The sequence below is a fragment of the Prosopis cineraria genome, unplaced genomic scaffold (genome assembly GCF_029017545.1).
Source record: "Prosopis cineraria cultivar Desert tree isolate PC_DT_omini unplaced genomic scaffold, ASM2901754v1 PC7, whole genome shotgun sequence".
NCBI classification, from domain to species: Eukaryota; Viridiplantae; Streptophyta; class Magnoliopsida; order Fabales; family Fabaceae; genus Prosopis; species Prosopis cineraria.
Window position 1 is genome coordinate 34,661,204 of NW_026555338.1, and position 19,010 is coordinate 34,680,213.

Consider the following 19,010-nt stretch of genomic DNA (forward strand, 5'->3'; position numbering starts at 1 on the left):
AAATTTTATTTTTTAAATATCTCATGTCTTTTTTATAAATAAAATAAAAGCCCATTAAAATTTAAATTGTTTCATTTTATTTTCTCACCATTAAAATTTTTTAACTATGGCTATTTTCATTTATTAAAAGAGAGACTTTTTTTTTTTACATATTCTCTTGTACATTAGAATCTATAAAATTGTTATATAATTACATTTGCATGCTTTAAATAAATGATATAATCATCATAAAATAATAAAATAATATATAAGTAATTAATATTAAATAAATGAGAAAATAATATAAGTTGAAGATTCTGCTTAACAAATTTAAAAAACTATTACAGTAATATGCAGTAGATTAATATTTTTAAAATTATAATATTTTAAAATCTTTCCTGTGTACATATTGCACAAGGACAAATTCTAATTATACTAAAATTTGGCATGCCACATCAGTTAACACATCAGATGCGAATACTTAAAAAATAATCAAAAATTGAAAGAGGAAAAATCAAATCATCTGCGTTCATTCCAATTACCAGAACTCAAACCCAATCTTCATTTTCCACCTTCATCAACCATCATCAAAACAAATCATCCAGAATAGGAAGATCAAAAAAAATTTAGAAAATGAACAGACTACGCTAATTGCTAAAAGCAGCCAACAAAACAAAACAAAATAATCCAATTAATCAATAACTACAAGAAATCATGCTATGAATTTCGAAAATCATTAAACTAAACTAATTACTAGAAACAGCCACCAAGGTCCAGGTCTAAAATCAAACTAAAATCATCAATCTGAACTAGCAAATTTGCAAGGAAAAACAAGCTTGAAATCAAAGGCACACAGGTGCAAGGGATGGATCTGGGGTTTTACTTCGCACGCAGGGGATGTTTTTTTCAAAGCAATTCAGAGGTTTACTTCACACGCACCTAGCCCGCCGAATTCCAAGATTATGGTGACTTGGGCGTGAAACATTTTAAGCACTGGCACACCGGAGATAGCGAGTAGAATCTGTTTCGTTCAACACCTATCTTGTCAATACAGAACTATATCAAAGGTTGAACAGGGTAGCAGTACTTGTCCTCATCATCTGGTTTACTCGCGTCCATCCTCCTAAATCTCCCGTGCTTGTCCATCACCGTCGCCATCGCTCGCATTCTTCTTCAGAGGGCCTGCCGTCTCAGAGTCAGTAAGATTACGAGAGAAAGAAGACGAGAAAAGATGAGGAGGCCATGAGTGGGTGATCCAGATCTGGGGGAAAACATGAAGCCATGGCTGGGAAGAGGAAGATCAGGCAGATGGGAAGATGGGAAGCTGAGGAGGAAGCTATTGAACATGGGAAGAGGAAGCACGACATGATTGAAGAGCCAAAAGCCACGTGTTATTTTCTTTAATTTTTTTTCATAAATGCTATGTGGCAGATGATAGTGAACTTAATAGTCAAAGTTTAATTCTATTAGTTAAGGGTGGGATTGTTCAATTTTGAAAAGCGCACATTGCGCCTATAAATACTTTAACATATTAATTACGTCTCTTAAAAACATGAGGGACATAATTATATTTTAGCCTTTTTAAATATTAGTGACTTTAATTTTAGACAAATGGAGAATTATGGTTAGAAATTTTTTAATTAATTTTTTAGTTTTTATATTTCTCAAATACAATTTTATAATATATTTGCCCTTTTTTAAAAAAAATTATAATAAAATTTTACGCCCTTTTTTTTTTTTTACCCCTCGTTGCAAATGACGTTTTCCATCTAAACGATAAAACGGAAGAGGTTTCTTTCCATAAATTGGAGGCCTCGGACGGACGTGATACGCTGATACTGCAAGTCTACAGCACTTTCACGTCTCTCTTGAAATCAAATCTTTTATCTCTTTCTCTTCGTCGTCACGGAGGCGAAGTAGCTACTCGAACTTATTCACTTTCCTCCGTACTTTTCCGTGCAGAGATCACAAGGAACATTTTAGCTTCGAACCTACGAGATCTTCATCCGTGCACTCACGAGATTTCACTTTTCTATCCTCTCGAACCAGAAGGACTCGCTTTCAGTGCTTTTGATCACGAGAGTTATCTACTTTCTGGGTCATCTTGGTCGAATTGGCTGGTTTAGAGAGACTAAGAAATAGAGCGGGTCAGTAAAGTGAGTGAGATAAAAAGTGAGATGGCGACTCGGCACCTTGAGAAAATGGCCTCAATTGATGCTCAATTGAGGTTACTGGCACCTGCGAAGGTGTCCGATGATGACAAGTTGGTCGAGTATGACGCTTTGCTGCTGGATCGCTTCCTTGATATTCTTCAGGATTTGCATGGAGAAGACATCAGAGAAACGGTACTTTCATTTCCACTTCTTCACGATTCTTGCTAGTTTAGTTTTGTGGTCTTGCATAGATCGATCCTGTTCTTTTGCTCAATTTAACTGATGTCCCAAACCACACTTCCCTTTTTTTTTTTTCGTGGGAGCAATGAACTTTTTTGGTCTCTTAACATGCCCAGGTGACGAGAAGCTGCATCTGGTTTAGATTTGAGATTGGTTTATATGATTAGTAGATGTCATTTGACAAAGTCCCTATTTTCATTTATTTCAGTTTCAGATGCGTTTTGGTCCAGGACTTGTGTGTTTGAGCTGAAATGGACTAATTCTGTAATTTTTATGAATGGATTAGGTCCAAGAGTGTTATGAAAGGTCAGCTGAGTACGAAGGGAAGCATGACACTCAGAAGTTGGAGGAACTTGGGAATATGCTAACTGGACTTGATGCTGGGGACTCCATTGTTGTTGCCAAATCATTTTCTCACATGCTTAATTTGGCCAATTTGGCAGAGGAGGTTCAGATTGCATATAGAAGAAGGATCAAGTTGTTGAAGAAGGGTGATTTTGCGGATGAGAACTCTGCCATCACTGAATCAGATATTGAAGAGACCTTCAAGAGGCTTGTGAACCAACTAAACAAGACCCCAGAGCAAGTCTTTGATGCCTTGAAGAGCCAGACTGTTGATTTGGTCTTAACTGCTCACCCTACTCAGTCTGTTCGTCGATCTTTGCTTCAAAAGCATGGAAGGTTTGTTTATCTCTTATTTCGTTCCTTAATCGCGAGTAGTCAATAGAGTAATTATGGTGGCCCATCGTTTTTTAATCTATTAATTAGCATGAGTATGCAGTAAAGGAGAAAATTGTGAATAGACATTTTGGTGCTTGACAGCTGCACATTGTCTTAATTTTGTCCCCCACAGGTTGAAGGTCTTATTTTAATTCTCGAAAGAAAAGATAAACTGTAATGACAGAACATAGTAATATGCACATACGACAAATCCATTATTTCTAGTACTGTGGCGATCTCTGTGCAAAACTGCAGAAGAATAATTATCAATCTGGTCGACAATCATTGTTTTTCTATTTCAGGATAAGGGATTGTTTGACTCAGTTATATGCCAAAGACATAACACCTGATGATAAGCAGGAACTTGATGAGGCTTTGCAAAGAGAGGTGCATAGATGTTAACCGTTGAATACTGTCTTCTTGTCACCATATACATTATATGATCCACATAGATCAGTGCCAACATCCGCATGATTCCTCAGTTAGTTTGCAATCGCTTAAAATCTTTTTTTTTTTTCTTTTTTAATTGTTATGCAGATTCAAGCTGCATTTCGTACGGATGAAATTCGAAGGACTCCTCCTACCCCACAAGATGAGATGAGGGCAGGAATGAGCTACTTCCATGAGACAATCTGGAAGGGTGTACCAAAGTTTTTGCGTCGGGTTGACACAGCTTTGAAGAACATTGGAATAAATGAGCGTGTCCCATATAATGCTCCTGTCATTCAATTCTCTTCTTGGATGGGAGGGGATCGTGATGGTATCTTTCTTCTTCCTTGTTATTCAATTACATAGCAATTATCTCTTTTAACCTTCTGAAGTTTTCTTTCTCTGTATGTGTTCAACATATCTGATGCTTCATGTTTTCTTCATCCATTACGTCTCTTGCATGCCATTAGAGGCTGATTTTTCTTGCGCCTCTGTGTCTAATGTGCATTATAGGGAACCCCAGAGTTACCCCTGAGGTTACGAGGGATGTGTGCTTATTGGCCAGAATGATGGCTGCTAATTTATATTTCTCTCAAATTGAGGATCTCATGTTTGAGGTATCAATATACTGTTCTCTCTTGCTTATTAATATCATGACCATACTTTGCAAGAAGGTTATTGTTCTTACCTGTTACACATGTCATGTTTCAGTTGTCCATGTGGCGGTGCAATGATGAGCTCCGTGTTCGTGCTGATCAACTCCATGGATCCTCTAAGAGAGATGCTAAACATTATATTGGTATGAAATAATGAAATCGTTTTTTTCTGAATGAGACTTATGAACAATTGATATATCCGTTGAAAATGTAGTTTCAATTGGCCTTGAATATGACCAGAATCAATGCTTCATTGCTGCAGAGTTTTGGAAACAAATTCCTCCAAATGAGCCATATCGTGTTATTCTAGGTGATGTGAGGGACAAATTATATAATACACGTGAACGTGCTCGCCACATTTTAGCCCATGGAAACTCTGACATTGCTGAAGAGACAACCTTCACAAATGTTGAGCAGGTACTGTCCTTACAACAGTTTCAACCATCTGACATTGTAAAGAGACAACCTTTATGTTACTACAAGTACTAGAATTTGCATATTCCCATATCCTCCCTGTTTTTGTTTTGGTTCTTGATCAAAGAAATCTATTTCTTAGACATATAGACCATGATTTTTTGATCGATTATGCCTGCTTTTCTCGCACTTTGGATTTGTATAACGAGAAAATGGTGGCAATTTGTTGTAGTTCCTGGAGCCTCTGGAGCTCTGCTATAGGTCACTCTGTGCTTGTGGTGATCGTGCAATTGCTGATGGAAGCCTCCTTGATTTCTTAAGGCAAGTTTCTACATTTGGACTCTCAATTGTGAGACTTGACATCCGGCAAGAATCAGACAGGCACACTGATGTCATGAATGCCATCACACAACATTTGGACATTGGGTCTTACCGAGAATGGTCTGAGGAACGCAGGCAAGAATGGCTCTTATCTGAACTTAGTGGCAAGCGTCCCCTCTTTGGCCCTGACCTTCCCAAAACTGAAGAAATTGCTGATGTTTTAGAAACCTTCCATGTCATTTCAGAGCTTCCTTCAGATAGCTTCGGAGCCTACATCATCTCAATGGCAACAGCACCATCCGATGTGCTTGCCGTAGAACTTCTACAACGTGAATGTCATGTGAAAGAGCCTTTAAGAGTTGTCCCATTGTTTGAAAAGCTTGCTGATCTTGAAGCAGCACCAGCTGCAGTAGCTCGCCTATTCTCTATTGATTGGTACAGAAACCGGATCAATGGAAAGCAAGAGGTTATGATTGGATACTCAGATTCAGGTAAAGATGCTGGGCGCCTTTCAGCAGCTTGGGCACTGTACAAGGCTCAAGAAGAGCTGATACATGTTGCTAAAGAGTTTGGTGTGAAGCTTACGATGTTCCATGGCAGAGGAGGGACTGTTGGAAGAGGGGGAGGTCCTACTCATCTTGCTATATTGTCTCAGCCTCCAGAGACTATTCATGGGTCTCTTCGTGTGACAGTCCAAGGTGAAGTTATTGAACAGTCTTTTGGAGAGGAGCACTTGTGCTTTAGGACACTTCAGCGCTTCACTGCTGCTACACTCGAGCATGGAATGCACCCTCCTGTGTCGCCTAAACCAGAATGGCGTGCTCTCTTGGATGAGATGGCAATCATTGCCACAAAGGAGTATCGCTCCATTGTTTTCCAGGAACCACGCTTCGTTGAATACTTCAGATGTGTGAGTATTATTTTTAATCTATCTTAATTCTCTTCGAATTAGTTTTTGGCTAATAAGAATCTCCTTGTTTACCCTTTGTTGTTTTGGGAATTTTAGTGATTTAAACCCATGAACATACTTCCTTGTTATTCTAGGCTTTGCTGGTTCTAGCACTCCTTTTTTGTGAAGTATTTCCTTCTTTGTTGAGTTACAAAACTAATGACGATACTTATGGCCTCACAATTGTTTCTTGTTCTTATTGTAATAATGGAAAGTGCAGGCTACACCTGAGTTGGAGTATGGAAGAATGAACATTGGAAGTCGTCCATCAAAGAGAAAACCAAGTGGAGGGATTGAATCACTGCGAGCTATCCCATGGATATTTGCATGGACGCAGACAAGGTTTCATTTACCAGTGTGGCTTGGCTTTGGTGCAGCATTTAAGCATGCAATTGAGAAGGATCCTAGGAATCTCCAAATGCTTCAAGATATGTACAATCAGTGGCCGTTCTTCAGGGTCACTCTTGACCTGGTTGAGATGGTGTTCGCCAAGGGAGACCCAGGGATTGCTGCATTATATGATAAACTTTTAGTCTCAGGAGAACTGTTGTCATTTGGAGAGCGTCTAAGGGATAAATTTGAAGAAACCAAGAGTTTCCTCCTCCAGGTGCTAATGCAATTCATGACTTTGCTTGCTAGATTTCTCTTATTCCTGCTGCTGTTATTTTTAGGTATAAACAGCATGATGTTTCCAGTGATGAACATGGTTGGTATGAATGTTGTGCTGCAGATTGCGGGGCATAAAGATCTTCTGGAAGGGGACCCATACCTGAAGCAAAGACTGCGTCTTCGAGATTCATACATCACAACCCTGAACGTGTTGCAGGCATACACATTGAAGAGAATACGTGATCCGGACTACCACGTGAAGTTGAGGCCACACTTATCAAAGGAGTACATGGAATCAGGGAAGCCGGCGGCAGAACTTGTCAAGCTTAATCCTAAAAGCGAGTATGCTCCTGGTCTTGAGGATACCCTTATTTTGACCATGAAAGGCATTGCTGCTGGCATGCAGAACACTGGCTAAGCCATGCGTGTCTTTGCTTTTTCTTATGCCGAGGATATATAACTTCAAATATTGTTATCTATTTGGATTTGCATCAAAGTAACTATATTACCCTATATCCATATATAAATAAAGCCAGGCTTTGTCTTGTACTGCCAACTAGGTGCTGACGCCCTTCCGCATTTCTGTTTCTCTCAAATCTCGATCGCTTTATAGTTTTTTTTTTTTTTTTTGTTTTAATCGTTTATCTGATACCTGTCGCGGATCAGCCACCAATCCTTGTAGAGATTTTTATTGAAAGCTTAGCAATCTTAAGAATCTATTAATCATGGATTTAAGACTGACAAGTTTTTATGATTTATAAATAACTTGCTATCACGAGCATTTTTTCCTCAGTGTTGATGCTTAGTGTCCATGTAGAAAATCAGAATGGCCTGCTAGCACTTGTTATGCCTTCTGCCATTCTCTCTATTTTAATTTCAAGGCATATTTTGAAAAGTTCTATATGTTTTATTATGTAAGATATTTTGCGAATTTTTAAAAGACAATTAATGTTTTGTTTTCTAAAATTTCTATGAGGATATTAAAAGTAATTGCTTTCCTTCACTAATATGACCTAAGTTCCTTGCATTTAAAGGACAAAGTTGAAAAAAAAAATCAAAATCTTACTATATATTTGGTTTCTATTCTCATTTTTTTAAAAAAATTATTTTCTAATACAGTTTTTAAAATTATTTTTCAAAACAAAACAAAATAAAAATTTGTTTCGTTGTGTTAATTTAAAACCAATTTTGAAATTAAAAAAATTAATCAATAGTAATGGTTGCCAGTGGTTAATAGTTGTGATTTATGATCATCACTAATCAAGGTCACTATAATTTTTAATAATCACAAGTAACATTTTGAAAATAAAAAAAATGAGAATAATTTTAAGATATTTCTACTTTTTGGTATTTAAAAAAAAATAAGAATAGTTTTGGAAATGATTAGATTCAAAACATTTATCCAAACAAGCTTTTTAATTTTTTTTTATTTTTAAAAACAAAAAACCGTTCAAAAAACAAACAAACAAACACAGGTACTTGATTACCTAATTGTCTCCCTTGGTAGGCATACATTAGGTACACATGCCTTACATTTGAATGGAAAGGAGTCCTGTATAATTTTAATATAGCTCAGAAACAAGGTAATAGCCAATAGGAAGCAGCCTTGGCCATTGAGCAAAATACAAAATAACTTTACAAGTTGCATCAAGAGGAAAATGAGTACTGACATAAGAAGCTCAAGCATTTTTTCTGCCAGTAATATTTAGGTCTTCTTCACAGGTAGAGTAAACGTGTCCTCAATAGCTTGAAAAAAAGTTGCAATCTTGTATGTAAAAAATCCCACTAGCATTGGTATCAATTCCAAGTGCATAGATCCAAATTCTGGAACAAGAATCCTGAAAATGAAACTATCCTGTTAGATGACAAAAACGAGGGTCTTATCAAGTGTCATAAGACTCACTAAATTGGGTTAATGAACAAATAGAAAAAATTTAGATTGATGGCTGATCATGGAGGTTCAACTTTCTCAAGAAGAGGAGTTCTCGACAGTTTAGCTTTTGTACCCTAACATGAATTTTGTGATTCTTACCTTGAGCTTGTAACCAAAAATTCAACTGATGAGAGCTCAGTCTCTTGAAAAGCTTAACCCAGAACAATCTTTTATCCACAAATTATTGAAAGGCCATCCCAGATAAACAAAAAACAGAAAAAAAGATAATTCCGCATGGCCATGTCCTTGTAGTACGAAAACAAGAAAAAACATAATTCATATGCTTGGTAACCTTGAATAGGACTCTAGGAAAATCTATAGGCGGATAAATATAGCTATTCGAGCGAAAGAGTAAATGATCCAATTGCACGCCTGCTTGAAGATTACTTACGAATTCCAACGATTGTAAATCATGACTAGTACAACAGGAACCAGTAATCTAGGCTGCCCAACAGCTCCCCTGCAATTAACATCCAGTAAACCTCTTTTAAGCCGTCAGAATTAGATAAAGTGATCATCTATCTAACATACTCGGTGAAATTGTGGTCTGATCACCATACTCAAACAAAATTGTTAAGGGCATCTCAACCTAGGCTAATATGTGCTCCTGCCAATTATCTTGGGTAATTATATTGCATATGGTTGCTATAAGGTTAGACATGAGTCACATGACAGAATAATTCTTGAAAAATGATTAATAGCATATTAAAAGCAAAATAGGATTAATCAACCAAGATTTGAAGTCTTAATGACAGGAACTAAAATGCCCAGTTATATTGTGGGTCTAGCGAAGAAATTAAAATCTGCAAAGTGATTCTATCATCTACACATTACTTGACAAGGCCCTTCGCACCATCTGTTTTCAGTGAGTCCACGCTACTACCCAGCATGCGTATATATACCAACGAACCAAGCAATCCAGCACCAAAGCTGAATATATGAAAGATAACACGCATTAGAAATCATGGATAGAAAGTAGCACACGCAGCTTTATTGTGAACAATTCAAGATCTTCTGAAATATCAGCTATTGAATGTAGCTTTGCCTTCCACCAGTATTTGTGTGTGTGTGTGTGTGTGTGTGTAACTAAAACCTGAGGAGCAATCCAATTGGTCTCTCAATGGTTATTCAAAAATATCCCCGGGAGTTTTGGATATTAATAATCTCAAATTCACTAGCACCATTCAGACCAAAAAAGAAATTCACTGGCCCTTTAGAGAGGAGTTCAGGTTAAAGCCAAGCAGTAACTCTGGAAGAACAAACAAATTCACAAGCCCCCCCCCCCTTTTTTTGGGTTTGCTGATTCTAGTACAGGGGAACTGGAATGGATTGGGGAGGCCCCCCGGGGGCAGAAAAAAATTGATTTTGGAAGAAAAAAAGAAGAGATTTGTCTCCCCATAATTAGTCTATTGTCCTCCCTTTCACTCTGCAAATCAAATACATGAAAGATGTATTCACATCCCTTTCACATTAAATTTCCAGACATCGGGAGCTAAATATTCAACCTTCCATTTCATTTCCTTCCATTTTGGTTTTTACTTTAAAAGCCTCTATAAAAGGTGAAATGTTCTATCATAATAAGAAATGAATGAGCAGTTAAAATATGCTTGGTTCAGCCCATCAAACCTTTGGCTCTTTTATTTTTTCTGAAGAAAAAAAAATTCTGGCTTGTTGCTGACAGTATTTTGCTTTCACCTATCAAGTCATGAGTTTTAACAGCACCATTGAACCACAAATATGCTTAGTTCATTCAACATACAGCAGATGCCAGCATGTGTAAGAGTCAAGGAATTATTATAGATCATGTTTACTGGATGGGCGTTGGTTCTATTAAACTGAAGTATAAATTGTGCCATAGGGAAAGCATAGGTGAAAGATACATTTACAATGAACTCAAAGGGGAAAACTGATTAGATGCATGGAGACATAAGTACCTAGCTGCCACCTCAGCAGAATAAGAAGCATAAGCAGATACCAGACCCACGCCACCTATCCCCAATGTGAGGATTTGTAACTTCTTTTTCAACTGGAAAAAAAAAATAATATGCTAAATAAAATAATTAACAATTTGATATGTAATCAGTGTCAAAATGGAGAAGGTAACCAGCAAATACGAACATACAATGCTATTGACTACCTTATCATACTGCTCTTGAGATTGAGCAGCCAATACTTCTGGGTCTTCACGAGACTGCCTTATTTCCCTAAGCATCACATCCTGTATATAAATTTGACCAATATTAGAAAAGAAGAATGCAACTAAAATTTTACTATAGATGCATGCACTGCCAACTGTCTTTTGTTGGCTCTAAAGTAAAATATTGATAGAGTTTTACGTCTTACAGCAGCAAACATTTCGTGGTTAGTTCCAGAAGCTGGAAGTTGAAATGATAGCAAACATTACTTACACTGCCACCAGTTGCAGCCTTGGTAGCTCTATCCCATTTGTCTTGCTCACGGCGTGTTGGTGCCAATCTCCATCTTACTCTCTTGCTTTCAGTGATCTGATCACCATATAATTTGAAAGGACCAGTAAAATCATATGAACATGTAGGTGTGATACATTCAATAAAATCCATAAATATAATGATCAGCTTAAAGTCCAGAGAAAAGTCCCTTACTTCAGTTGCTGCCTCAACTGGTTGGTCTACAAATCTTTTTGCAGGAGCTGAGAGTTCTTTGCTCAAATCAACTTCCAAACTGGTAATATAATCCAGTTAAAGAATAGAAAATAAAATGCAACCACAATTGAAAATTTGATTTAGCCTATAGTGGAATAAGACCTGTCAAGGCTCATGACTCTATTTAAGCTCAGAAATCCAGATGGCTCTTCCTATTTACAACAAATCTTGTTGATGTTAGCCAACTCAAAAAAGCACAAGCAAACAGTTAGTAGTTAATTGGAAAAATTTACTAAAGCTTCCATAATCACCAAGGAAAGAGAAACAAAACTTACGAATTTTAATGTCTGCCATTGTAAAAGCCAAGGTGAACTCACAGTCAACCAACAGCAGTAAGGAAAAGAATTCTAAATACACAAAACTAGGTGGACCTCCCATACATTACATAGACTTTGATAAATAAAGAATTCCGTTCTTGATATATTGATATTGATTTTTTTGCTAGTCAGACAGACTTTTTTCTAGCACATCCATAATGTGTGTTTAATGTAAAACCACACTTACATAGCATGACAAGATTTTGACCAGCTAGCTGTAGTAAGTAAAATATTTTTATCTCATAAAATAGACAACGTTACAGAAGACAAGATTAAGTGCCATTCTAAAAGGACTGAATTATAAAACTTATTTCATCGATCCCATTTCAAATGATTCCAAGAACAGTGTTGGTCTTTTTTATTTCAATGGAGTATGGGCAATTGAGTAAATACCCACGGAGAGCCCTCAGAAATCAGAATAATTAGCCAGAAATTACTTCCCACAATTAAATTGCGGAGGCAACCCACAATATAAATAAAACAGAATCGACACAATACAAAGACACTCAGATGGCAAGTGACTGAGAGTAAAGCGAATATATTAGGGACCTGCGCAGGAGTTGCTTCAATAGAAGATTCAGGTTCCTGAATCATCCTTTTAAACCGATCCACAAAGTTTTTGTTCCACATGAAGTCATCAGAGGTTAAGGGGTCTTCTTCCTCGCCTCCCCAATACTTGCGAAGCTTGGAGGTGGTGGGAGGACCACCGTATTCCCCTGGAGCCACCCCAGTGGACCATTTCATAGGCTTTTTCTTTGGCAAAAGAATTTTCGTCGGTCTTGAGTCCGTTAGAGGCGGAGTTGGAGGCTCCGGTGAGATAGGCGTGGCAGAAGAGGTCACAGATATGTAGTTGAGAACCGTCATTTTCTGGCGCTCAACGGAATTCAGCGCCCACCAGTTAGTCGGAGAGCTGAAGAAGGCGCAACTATGACACTGCACTTGTGTGTCTGCCACAGAGCCACATGCGTGCCCAAGCCAAACAAACAAAAACACTGTCTAATCAATATCTCATTTTGCCTCTCCGACCAGAAATGAAATTTTTATGAAACAAGGCAAAAATAATAATAATAATGTTCTTCTTTTTACCACCAAATTAAAAATTATTCAAAACCAAACTTAACTATTAAATCGAACCAAATCCATCCAAATTGATATGAGCTAAACAAAACTATGTTTAAGGCCAAACTAAACCAAGGTTTGGATAAGGTTTCAAAACATAAGGGTAATTTTGAAGAGTCTTACGTTTGAATAATTATGTGATAGTCATCCAAAATATTTAAAAATTTTAAGAATAGTATAATGATGATTTTTTTTTTGAAAGAATTTCATTAAAGTCTTTTAAATGTGACATAATTTCTATTAAAAGAACTAAAATAAAATAAATTCTCTTATTTAAATAATCAAAATGACCTTTAATTATAATTAATATTAATATTATTGAAATAATAATTCAAGTTAAAATTTTTATAAGTAATATTATTATACCAAATTAAGTTATAGTTTATACAAGTAATATAACTAAAATAATAAGTTAAATTGTGATTTTTATAAATAATATTAATAAAATAATAAAGTAAGTTATAATTTTTACAAATAATATTATTATAATAATAAGTTAAGTTATAATTTTTATAAATAATATTATGAAAATAACAAGTTGGTTTACAGTTTTTATAAATAATATTACAATAATAATAAAAAGTTACATTTATTCTATTAATGTTACTTGTAACTTGATTTATTATTTTTTAATATTATTTGTAAAAATTATAAATTAATTTATTATATTAGTAATATTAATTATACTCAAAGGATATTTTGGTTATTCAAGCAAGAATACTTTACTTCATTTCAATGCTATAAGCTTGTAATAAAATTTTAAAATTTTTTGAGACTTGATTGAAATTATGTTATATCCAAGCCATTTTAATAAAATTCTTTCATTAAAAACTAAGGAAAAAAGTAAAATAGACGCCAATATATTTTTTTTGGTAAGCTTTTTTTATTTATGAATTTTTGGTACATAACAGGAAAACACAGTGATGACGTGTGGCTGAGATGTTCTTTTTGGGGTGTTGAAATATCATAAAAACGCAAACAATTGGTGAAAGCCCATTGGGCCCATTTTCCTAACTAACGGTAACTGGCGGTTATTTGTTTTTCTTCCGGTCCCATTTCATCACCTTGACAGTTAAAGCCATTCGCCGTTCGGGAGAAAATCATCAATCATGACTCGCAAACACCGTCAACGACAATCTCCGTCTTCACCTGAATTCTCCATTTCATCATCTGCCGCCGCCGCTGGCGGTAAGCCTCGCCGGGGAGTCCTAAGAGAGAAGAAAACGGAAGATGACAACGACGATTATTCAGAAGCTTCTGCTTCCCAATCTCCGTACGACGAATCCCAAGGAGACGAATACGAACCATTTGATAAGGACGACAACATCGAATCCGTTGCCAAGGCACACGATGACCCCTCTTCCTCACGAAAACCCACTAAATACACTCCCGAGAGCAATAACATTCAAAGAAAAAGCTCTTCAATGTCGGTTTCCAACTTGTTAAATCTCTCACCCCCCATGACTTCGTACATAAAAATTGCTCCTTTACCTATTTTTCGTGGGACTCTAACCGAATGCCCAATCGCCCATTTGAGCCGCTTCAGCAAAGTTTGCAGAGCAAACGGCGCTTCCTCTGTTGACATGTGCATGAGGATCTTCCCGGTAACGCTCGAGGAAGAAGCCGCGCTCTGGTACGACCTTAACATCGAACCGTACCCTTGTCTTACATGGGACGAGATAAAGTCGTCATTTTTAGAAGCGTACCATAGAATCGAACTAGTGGAGGAGTTAAGTTCAGAGCTTACGAGGATCAACCAAGGCGAGGGGGAAAGTGTGAGATCTTACTTTCTGAGACTGCAATGGATTTTACAGAGGTGGCCGGAACACGGGCTCTCTGAGGCATTGCTGAAAGGAGTGTTCATAGATGGATTGAGAGCAGAGTTTCAGGAATGGATTCTGCCGCAGAAACCGAATTTTCTGAACGATGCGCTGAGGCTGGCTTTCAGTTTTGAAGAGATTAGAAGCATTCGAAGCAGGAAGGAAGTGGTGAAGTGCTGTGGGTTCTGCGAGGGGATGCATGAAGAGAGGGAGTGTGAGATTAGAGAAGCAATGAGAGCGCTGTGGAGAGAGAGTCAGGGGAAACAGAGGAGTGGTAAGGAAGAGAAGGACTTTGTCCATGAGAAAGTTGAAGAAGCAACCGTTGGATTGAAGAAGAAGAAGAAGAATCAGTGCCAATGCATGAAACACCAGTGTTCCAGCAAAAGACTTCTCAGAAACATGAGCCTTGTGTCCACAACATCTTGCCCTGACGCTGCCTGATCTACAATGAGATGATATACGTACATGCTATTTTCTATCATTATAGTGTGATGTGCAACTTTCATTTTTATCCAGGAAAATTAATTTGCAAGATCTCTTTCAACTTCACGTTAGTGTATCAACTCTTGAGCAGTCTCAATTGAAGTGCTTAAGTTGCAAAATCAAGGTAGATAGTAGTAACTAGTAAGTGTGTTTGAGTTTTTTTTTTTTTTCTCCCTTTTTTGGTGGAGGGTGGGGGGTTGATTAAAAGCATTTATGATAATTACAACCGTAAGATTTGAATGATGTTTCATGACTTCATGTTTGTGTTTGTGTCGAGCATGTATGAAATATAAATTTTTATTTAATCACATTGAATACTTATATCATATAAACCATTAAAATTTAAATTAATAATTTAAATTTTATATTTCACTTAAAATTAATTAATAAATAAATAAATTTATCTTAATTATTGGTATAAATTTTAATAACTCAGATGATATAGATATTCAATATCTATCGTCACTGAATTCAAATTCATAAAACACAATGGTTGAATGATTGGTTGGTTAGATTTTACATTTGATTATTGCTCAACTTTTTTTTTTTTTGACCAAAGTATTGCTCAACCTAATTACTCCTCCTCTTCTACATTATTATATATATAAAGAGTACTGTTATATGAGGGGTGTAAAAAATGTTAAATAATTAGGCCAAATATAATTTTGATTGGAATTACAATTTGAATAGGTGTTTCACTCAAAAAAGAAATTTGAAGATGTGTTTTAAAATCAGATTAAAAATTATGAAATTTAATAAATCTATCGAATCACCTAGTTATTTTGCAAAATCAAGGTTTTGGTCTGTCTTTCACAAAATATTGCCTAGGTTAAAAATATGAATACATAATGAATTACAACCAAGGAATGTTAAATCTATGACAATTTCATAATTAAAACTATAAAAATATTAATTAAAATTGAGAGATATTCGATTTTTTTTGAAATATTTTAGAATTTAAAATATATTTAATATGATTACTTTAATTTGAAAATATTGGAAATGGTCGGCTTGAATTCATTACGATATTGATGACGAAAACTAGTTAAAAAAATAAAATAAAAAATGCATATGGAATGACCTGGGAGCTTTTGCATAGCATGTTATGAGATTAAGTAAAAGAAATAGCATATCCTTTTTTAAATTTTAAAGATGGCCTTCTTAATATTCAGATTGTAATTAATTTATAAAATTACCCTTTTTAATATTTTCTTTTTCCAAATATCAGGAGATTCAAAATGTAAGAAATCTTTAGAACAAGGACGAGAAAGACAAATATGAGAGAAAAGATGAAACTTAACACAAGAGAGACAAACACAAGATAGCAGAGCAGTGTGAGTAAACTACAATCACTATGGTGAGAGACAAATGCTAGATGAGATACATCGACGGTACTCAATAGAACAGAGCATATCGATGGGAAAATAGAGCTACAGATTTATAATTTTTTATTTTACAAATTTAGATATTTGATTCTCTATGATAAATTAAGAGTCTAGATTTTTTTGCAGACCATGTTTGATTTATTTTGGGTAATGATTATGTGTTTTTCGTATTATTAATTTGTGATACTACATTATTGATATACGACTATATATCAATTATAAATAAGTTTATGTCTGATTGTCTAGTTATGTTAATCTATGATAGTATATCAGTGATATACCATTATATATCATAGATATATAAACCACATCAACGAAAACTTATCAATTTATTTATCATTGATATATAGCCGTAGATCAATGATGTAATATTGCATATCAGTAATAAAGTTTTCTTTTCAATGTCTAATGTCCTTTTAGTAATATATGGGAAAAACAGAGAAGGAGGGAGAGGAAAAGTTCTAAGATGAAGATAGTGATCCAAGCAAATCTAAGCAAAAATTCTAATAAAGAAAAGTATTGTACGAGAGATGAATATGATGATCCAAAAAAATTAAATTAAAAAAATAATAAAAAAATATTTAAAAATAATAAATCAGAAAGAAAGCACGAACAATATGATTTTTTATGATAAAAATAAAAGATTTAATTAACGATTAATTAAATTAGATATATTTTATTTTAATAATAAATTTATTCTGATGATAAAAAATATATATCTAATTACTTTTATAAATAGGTCATATTTTAAAATATTTAGAAATTTTATCCATGATTTATGAGAATTGTATTTTTTTAAGACCATTGAATTAATTTTCTCAATAATCTGCCTAGTATGATGATTATGGCATGCATTTACTATTTAGTATCTCATTTCATATATACTAGTGCAAAATGCAAATTATAAAGTTACTCATACGCATATGGGTTAAAATGTATTTTTGATCTTTTAAGTTTATATAATATTATATTTTGGTCCCTTAATCTTATAAATTACATTTTCAGTCTTGTAATTCTAATACCGTTTAGTTTTAAATAATTATTTTTATGTCCATCATTATTATTTTAAAATATTAAACTTAATGTATCAATATTTAATAATATTTTGTTAATATTTAAAAATTTAATGTAAGAATTTTTTGTTAATGAAACTATCAGCAATAAGATTGTAGAATTGAAAAAATATTTTATAAAACTAAGGAATTAAAATAAAATCTAATGTAAAGTTATTAAAAGATTAAATAATCACCTTAGCCTGCGCATATTCATACTATAATTTGACGAGAAGAACAAGATCGCATCCTGCAGCTTGCATCCGGCCGTACGTGTTTATAATCTGCACGCAGCTCACAAGCCCCTTACTAAGTCTATGATATATAATAAAGAACGGCAGCCACGGTAGCTGGGATTTTTCTTCTTCTTGTTTTTTTTTTTTTTTTTTTGGGGTGGGGGGCCCAAAAGGTAGCTAGGATTTGATGCCTAATGTGTTTGGTCTGGTATGTAGTACTATGAAACACGATCTCTGGTTGGTGAGTATTAACTAGTTACAGTTAGAGAATACCATTAATTTCCTTCTATTATTGATCATTCTCCACAATTGATCCCAGCCAGAAAAACAAACTAACAGATCCTGGTGACCTTGGGGTGTGTCAAGCTAATTTTAATCTAAACTTCGTTTATCTCGAGAGACATGCGCCTTCACAAACATCAAAACATGACAAATGCTTTTTGACAAACTTACGATGCATACAAAGAACTCATTTCGATCAGAACCAAGCACGAACTTTGTGCCTCCTCGTCCTTTGCTCTTTATATACACAGTACAGAAGGCACAAAGTTCCTGCATCAACCAAACCCAATTACAAACACAAAAGAATGGCAGAAAAGGAAGGAGGGATTGTGAAGAAAGGGCACGATGAAGGGATGAAGATGGCGGTGTCGTTGCTGCAAGAGTACGAGCTGCCGGCGGGGCTGCTGCCGCTCGGAGAAGTGGTGGAGGTAGGGTTTGTGAAGGCCACGGGTTACATGTGGATCGTGCAGAAGAAGAAGGTGGAGCACGAGTTCAAGATGATCAGCAAGCTTGTGAGCTACGACACACAGATCACTGGGTTCGTGTCCCAGAAGAGGATCAAGAAGCTCAAGGGCGTGAAGGCCAAGGAGCTCATGCTATGGCCGCCGGTGAGCGAGATCACGGTGGATGACCAACCCACCGGCAAGATCCACTTCAAGAGTCTCGCTGGCATCACCAAGACCTTCCCTGTTGAGGCCTTCGCCGCCGGCCAGTGATTTATATTATTGTTTCCACTCGCAACACAAATTTCACTCTCTCTTTCCTCTATATGCTTCTCGCTACAATAAGAAACTAAACTGAGCTATCTCTTTTATAATTTCATGTCATTTGATTCCCATAATTATATGTGATCTTTCTGCTCTACTAGTCCTTGCTAAATTATATACTGGATGGTGCTATTACGTTGAAGAGCTTTTCTCAATCCCCAAATAATACTTAATTGATCTCAGTCTAACTATTTAATCCTTTCGTCATCCAAGTTTGCTGGCTATGTCATTTTTAAGGGATTCATTTGTGAAATTAGAGGTACTTACTTGGGGACTCATTTATATGTAGAAATGTTCATAATAAAGACTAAAATTAAATACGAGGAGTTATGATTTATTTATTCGCTCAATTAGTAAGTTGATGCCTCATCTGCCATGAACATTAATTTATAGCATTGCCAGTGCAAATTGCTTGTACTTTTATGCTTAGCTCTTCTCAATCCCAATATTACATCGACTAATTAG

At 35.5% G+C, this 19,010-nt stretch overlaps 3 protein-coding genes across 4 annotated transcripts; 2 read left to right on the forward strand and 1 right to left on the reverse strand.

Annotated features, from left to right (window-relative positions):
* Positions 1–1,801: 1,801 nt before the first annotated feature.
* LOC129315500 (phosphoenolpyruvate carboxylase 2) lies at positions 1,802–7,026 on the forward strand. Its single transcript, XM_054959240.1, has 10 exons — positions 1,802–2,324; positions 2,659–3,053; positions 3,395–3,479; positions 3,630–3,852; positions 4,035–4,138; positions 4,233–4,320; positions 4,440–4,594; positions 4,824–5,822; positions 6,082–6,468; positions 6,592–7,026. The coding sequence occupies exons 1-10, from the start codon at positions 2,157–2,159 to the stop codon at positions 6,886–6,888; spliced, it is 2,901 nt and encodes a 966-aa protein (XP_054815215.1). The 5' UTR covers positions 1,802–2,156; the 3' UTR covers positions 6,889–7,026.
* Positions 7,027–7,926: 900 nt separating this feature from the next.
* LOC129316748 (protein CONSERVED ONLY IN THE GREEN LINEAGE 160, chloroplastic) lies at positions 7,927–12,397 on the reverse strand. 2 transcript variants are annotated; one of them, XM_054961131.1, is made up of 9 exons: positions 11,951–12,393; positions 11,187–11,236; positions 11,025–11,103; positions 10,812–10,907; positions 10,541–10,621; positions 10,338–10,429; positions 9,238–9,333; positions 8,795–8,863; positions 7,927–8,308 (listed from the first exon to the last, which is right to left on the reverse strand). In XM_054961131.1, the coding sequence occupies exons 1-9, from the start codon at positions 12,263–12,265 to the stop codon at positions 8,176–8,178; spliced, it is 1,011 nt and encodes a 336-aa protein (XP_054817106.1). In that variant the 5' UTR covers positions 12,266–12,393; the 3' UTR covers positions 7,927–8,175. The 2 variants fall into 2 exon arrangements, with proteins under 2 accessions (XP_054817106.1, XP_054817107.1); XM_054961132.1 differs by having other exon boundaries at positions 8,167–8,308; positions 9,257–9,333; positions 11,951–12,397.
* A 5,686-nt stretch (positions 12,398–18,083) lies between these two features.
* LOC129316785 (uncharacterized protein At5g01610-like) lies at positions 18,084–18,494 on the forward strand. The gene has a single exon (XM_054961158.1). The coding sequence runs from the start codon at positions 18,084–18,086 to the stop codon at positions 18,492–18,494; it is 411 nt and encodes a 136-aa protein (XP_054817133.1).
* Positions 18,495–19,010: the final 516 nt, after the last annotated feature.

Bases quoted from the DNA above. Each gene is read 5' to 3' on its own strand.
- LOC129315500 (XM_054959240.1), top strand. From the start codon at position 2,157: ATGGCGACTCGGCACCTTGAGAAAATGGCCTCAATTGATGCTCAATTG. The intron at 4,321-4,439 runs GTATGAAATAAT...TCATTGCTGCAG, and splicing joins AGATGCTAAACATTATATTG to AGTTTTGGAAACAAATTCCT. The intron at 5,823-6,081 runs GTGAGTATTATT...TGGAAAGTGCAG, and splicing joins TCGTTGAATACTTCAGATGT to GCTACACCTGAGTTGGAGTA.
- LOC129316748 (XM_054961131.1), bottom strand. From the start codon at position 12,265: ATGACGGTTCTCAACTACATATCTGTGACCTCTTCTGCCACGCCTATC. The intron at 11,237-11,950 runs GTCCCTAATATA...TGTTGTAAATAG, and splicing joins TTGAAGCAACTCCTGCGCAG to GAAGAGCCATCTGGATTTCT. The intron at 8,864-9,237 runs GTAATGTGTAGA...TGTTAATTGCAG, and splicing joins GGTGCGAAGGGCCTTGTCAA to GGGAGCTGTTGGGCAGCCTA.
- LOC129316785 (XM_054961158.1), top strand. From the start codon at position 18,084: ATGGCAGAAAAGGAAGGAGGGATTGTGAAGAAAGGGCACGATGAAGGG.